The following is a 5,246-nucleotide window of genomic DNA, read 5'->3' on the forward strand; positions in this document are numbered from 1 at the left end:
TCATTTTCTCTGTGGTGAGTCTGCACAAAATTTATTACTTGCATTTATAAGCTCTTCATATTTTATATGATTATAAAGATTATTAAAATTTCATTTGCTGATTTGTGTTGTTAATATATGTAGTACCATTGATTTTTGTACATTTCCTTTGTATGCATCTGTTACGATAAACTCTTATTGACTCTAACAATTATATGTAGATTTGTTTGGAATTTTATGAACATAGTTGATTTTTATGTTCATGAATCTATGTTCTATGAGTGAGATTTGCTAGAAGCTTCCTTTTTCACAGAAACCTTGTTGATAATTTTATTTTTAAACAGCTTTATTGACATATAATTGACATAAGTTCTTATTAAGCTCTGGTATCAAGGTTATGTTTACTTCATAAAACATAAGAAACTGGGAATTGTTTCTTATTTTTATTTATGTCATATTGGAACTAGTTGCTCCTTGATTGCCTTATAGAATATGCTTATGAAGAGGTCTAATCCTGATGCTTTAATTTGGTCAAATATTGTCGACTGTTGTTTCCGTCTTTGTCATGGTTACAGTATTATTCCGATTTTCTACTTTTTCTTATGTCAGTTTCAGTTTAGAAAGTTATTTTTTTCTATGATTCATTTGTACCATTAAGATTTTTTTGGCACACAAATTGAAAAAAAGATTAATTACCCAGTTTCACCAATCTAAGGATATCATGAAGCAGAAATGCAGAAGTCCAGAGCAGAAATAGTCAAACAACAGTAGGCAATCTCTAGATAAGAGGAGAAAAGGGTGCCACCCTGAGGTGTTTTGAGCAGGTCTAAGAATGAATTAAAATTTTTACTTGCAAACCTTATCACAGATAAAGACCTTTATAATATATAAGGAGTTAGAAGTTGAGAAGAAAAAAGCTAATGACTATAGAGGAAAATGAGCAAAAGAAATGAAGCTTTCAGATAAAGAAATATAAGTGGCTTTTAAGATATAAAAAATGCTTAAAATAATTGATAGAGAAATGCTAACTAAAAACTTCAGAAGTGTATTGCTTCTCACTCACCAGATTGGTAAAAATCTAAAAGATTTTGCTCATGTTTAATTTTACTAGCTGATGCCAAATTCATTTTCAAATAGGTTGCATGAACATACACTCTCACTAGTAATGAGTGAGAGTTTCTTCTCTCTACAAAACAATGAGAAAAAGAATAGACAACCCAGCTAGAAATGGGCAAGATGCTTGAGTTAACAGGAAATTAGAAAATCCAAGATAGTGGTTACCTCTGTGGAAGATGGAGAGGGAAGAAATTAGTGAGGAGTAAATGTTGATAGGGCCTATATACAGGAAATAGTCTCCTTTTTTACCTAGTAAGCAGGCTGCCATTTCAATGCTTTAATTCTTTGAATAATATAAGTTCTACACACTTTTTTTGTTTGTATAATTTATTTTGTGATGAGCTTTTTTTTTTTTTTTTAAGTAGCCTGCCAACTCTAATGTCTTGCATTTATTATGGCTTCTTAATGTTTCAGCAACACTGGTGGGCATGATGAGGTCTGAGTCCAGAGAGACAAAGGATGGAGATTTAAACAACTGTTTGACTATAAAATACTTAGTTTGCTTCCATCCCTGTCTCGCCCAGAACTCAACTGTTATTTTCACACTTCAGGTTCTGTTCCTGTCAATACCTAACTTCTGTGTATTCATTTTTATTACTCTGAACTATGACAGCAGTGATAAAATACCAGCTCAGACTAGCTTAGGCATTTTATTGGGTCATAACCGAACTACAGCAAAGGTGTAGGAAGAACTGCTCTCAAGATAGAGGGGCATGAAGGGCTGGCTTCCAAAGTTTAGTCCCTTCCAAAGCCGCTCTTACCATCCTTTCTCTGCTTTTCTAATTGAATTAAGTTTATTTTTCTCAAACAGTTGCCCTCCTCCCAGGCTGGAACCATAGCTTCAGGAGTTTCCAGGCTCATCTCTCCTACCAAAAGGAGGGACTTCCCCTTACTGTCCATTTAAATAAAAGATGTCAACTGACCACATATGCATGCACCTCCAATCTGTGACTGGCTGTCAAGCTTTCATGGTCAACAGTCCCCATTAGATTCCTAAGTTGGTGGTACAAAGAAACAGGAGTCCTTCAGAAGAAACAGGGGGCCTGTTCTAAAAAGGAAGAAGCCATATTGGATGTATGCACTGTAGATTCCACCTTATAGATGGTTTTTATTTTCTTCCCTTTATGGGTATTCCCTCTCTTCTTACTGTGATTTCAAGAGCATCATGCCGCTCCAGATGTCAAATGCCACCTTCCCTATTACTTTCTTGGTGCATTTCAGAGGCTGCCTGTGAAATGGAAAAGTATAATGATTAGTCATTAAACATTCAGGGCAAATTTGCCTTTGAGAGTTTTTCTTGGGATCAGGGGGAGAATGAAAGAAAAGCCTAGCATGATGCTGGGAAGAATAAATTGTTAGGGTAGGTCTGGGTGGGGCCTGCAGGAGCTGGGGAGAAATGGGGGAACACCTTGGCTATACAAACAGTACTCCAGACCTACCACTGACTTGTTGAATGACTGTGGGCGATTCCTCTCTCTCCTTTGGGCTTCATACTCTTTAAGTATAAAGAATTTGGTCATGACGGTGCCTACAGACCAGCCAGCCCTACTTCTTTGTGAGAATGTGAGATAGCTCTTGGGGCTATTAGAAATGATGTAACAGCCATTTCTCCCTGTGGATAATCCTTGGGGAAGGGCCCAAGGTCCCTCCCAGGATGAGGGTGTATATTTCCTGGTAGAACTAAGAAAATTTAAGTCTTATCCCTTGTGAAACCACAGACCCACCCTTGGCACCTGGCCAAGCTGAAGCTGCATAAAACTAGGCTTAGCTTCAGCTCTCAGTCATACATCTTCTTGACAACATGAAGACCAGAAGCTTCTTGGTCCAGGTGGTGGTGCTTCTCGTCCTTGGGACGCTGGTGGCAGAGGCAGCTATCATAAGAGGTGAGTGGACAAGTGGCCCGGGTGAGGCTGGCTTGGGTTGAGGAGAGGTTGTTAGGGGCAGCCTGGGTCTTGACAAGGGGCAGCATATAGAGCTGGAGCCCACTCTTTAGCCTGGACAGCAGGCTAAAGTTTTGAGTGTATCCAGAGATGTAGGAAGTTGCCCACTAGATTCCATGTACATTCTGCCCCAGGACTGAGAAATCAGGGCTGTTTGTGGAAGGAGTGTTGTAACATGACCTTGGCGTCAAGCACTGATACTTGGACAGAACATGCAATGAAGTTGAGGAGCCCAGGAATCTGGGCCCTGGGTGGTGTCTCTTCCCTGCCTGTTTGCTCCATCAAAGCACCTGAGTCATCAGTCCTGTAAGGGGAGGTTAAGAACTAACAGGGCCTCAGAAATCATGGAGTCTGAAGACCTCTGTTTTCCAAAGCAGGACACCGAGACCTAGAGCGAGGTGAGGAATTGTCAGGGCAATCTCCAGAGCCAGGCTGGAGCTCAGGTCTCCTGGCATTTGTCTCAAAGCTCCTTGCCCTTCCACCAAGTTTCCTCAAAGATGACAATGTGTCCTCATCTCCTGAAAGTCACTCCTCCCTGGCATATCCTCATGAGGGCCCCAAGACCCAGAATGGAGGGTGAGGGGAAGAAATGGACACCCAAAGGAAACCTGGTCCTATGGACCTTTTCTCCAAAGCCCAGGGAACAGCCATCCAAGAGTGCAGACCCTAGCTAGCCCTGGTGAGCCTCCTCTGTCTCAGTGTCCCTCAGCTTAAGGGACACCGCAGTGAGCAGTGGCTGGACCTGGAGGAAAGACTAGATAGTTGAAGCAGACATGCTGGTCTAAATATTAGTAATAGTAGGGATATTTCTTTCAACAGGTCGTCCAAAAGGTCAAGGTACTAAGAAAACAAATGTTTTAGTCAATGAAAAGGGTCCAATCAACGGTCAATATCCTGTCAAAAGACCAAATCCAGTGAAAGGTCAAGGTCCAGTGAAAGGTCAAGATCCAGTCGAAGGTCAAGATCCAGTCAAAGGACAAGATCCAGTCAAAGGACAAGATCCAGTCAAAGGACAAGATCCAGTCAAAGGTCAAGATCCAGTCAAAGGACAAGATCCAGTCAAAGGTCAAGATCCAGTCAAAGGACAAGATCCAGTCAAAGGTCAAGATCCAGTCAAAGGACAAGATCCAGTCAAAGGACAAGATCCAGTCAAAGGTCAAGATCCAGTCAAAGGACAAGATCCAGTCAAAGGTCAAGGTCCAGTCAAAGGACAAGATCCAGTCAAAGGTCAAGATCCAGTCAAAGGTCAAGATCCAGTCAAAGGACAAGACCGAGTCAGAGGTCCACTCCTCACTAAGCGTGGCTCCTGCCCCAGGGTTCTGATCCGGTGCGCCATGATGAACCCCCCTAACCGGTGTCTGAGAGATGCTCAGTGCCCAGGGGCCAAGAAGTGCTGTGAAGGCTCTTGTGGGAAGACCTGTATGGATCCCCAGTGAGGTGAGAAATGGATGGAGGGAAAGGTGGCCCATGAGGGCGCAGAGAGGCCAACTGGCAGAGTGCGATCCTAGGCTATAGGGGAAAGGACACGGGAGGTGATGGAGAGACTGAGGGGTCTCAGGGGCTACAGCTGGGGTCCTGAGAAGGATGGCATGTGGACTTGGCCCTGCCTCCCACTGCCTCTGAGTCTTCCACCTGCTGACTCTCATTTTCGATTCTTTCTCTTTTCTTCCACCAGGTAGAGTCTGTGCTTGCTGCACCTGTGAGGTCCCCAGGGATGTAGGCCCTGGTGCCTGTAGCATGACCCTCTCCCACACTGCCCCTTCTTCCTCTCAGCCAGGAGGCCCAAGCTTGAGCATGGACTGCTTCCCTCGTGAACTTTCCAATAAAACACTGCTTTCAACTCCATCTGGTTTCTGTGACTTCTGGGCTCCCAAGAGCTCTGGGGAGATGGGTGTGGGTTTGGGACTTCCTGTCCCTAGTGAAGAGTGGAGCAGAACCCATGGCAGATGTTCTTGGGGTGTGAAGGAGAGGAGGGGCAGGAACAAGAGGCCTATTCCTAGGGTTCACTGTAGAAATCCAAAAATCAACCCAAGAACTGCAGCCTCCATTTCACCAGGAAACGGAAGCCTAGACATTTGGCCTCTGGCCTCTGGCCTTGGACCAGGGAAATAAACCCCCAAACCTTCCCACTGACCTCCACTTCTGACCTGGCTATGATCAACCCTGCCAGTGTGACCAACCAACCCTCCTGGCTAAACCCCTGACTCCCTC

At 43.7% G+C, this 5,246-nt stretch overlaps 1 protein-coding gene across 1 annotated transcript; it reads left to right on the forward strand.

The window, feature by feature from the left end:
* The first annotated feature begins 930 nt into the window (after positions 1–930).
* Positions 931–4,880, forward strand: PI3 (peptidase inhibitor 3). Its single transcript, XM_069548639.1, has 3 exons — positions 931–2,978; positions 3,855–4,472; positions 4,711–4,880. Exons 1-2 carry the CDS (start codon positions 2,897–2,899, stop codon positions 4,469–4,471), a joined length of 699 nt encoding a protein of 232 aa, XP_069404740.1. The 5' UTR covers positions 931–2,896; the 3' UTR covers position 4,472; positions 4,711–4,880.
* The last annotated feature ends 366 nt before the right edge of the window (positions 4,881–5,246 follow it).

This window comes from Ovis canadensis, chromosome 13 (assembly GCF_042477335.2).
Source record: "Ovis canadensis isolate MfBH-ARS-UI-01 breed Bighorn chromosome 13, ARS-UI_OviCan_v2, whole genome shotgun sequence".
Lineage (NCBI taxonomy): Eukaryota > Metazoa > Chordata > Mammalia > Artiodactyla > Bovidae > Ovis > Ovis canadensis.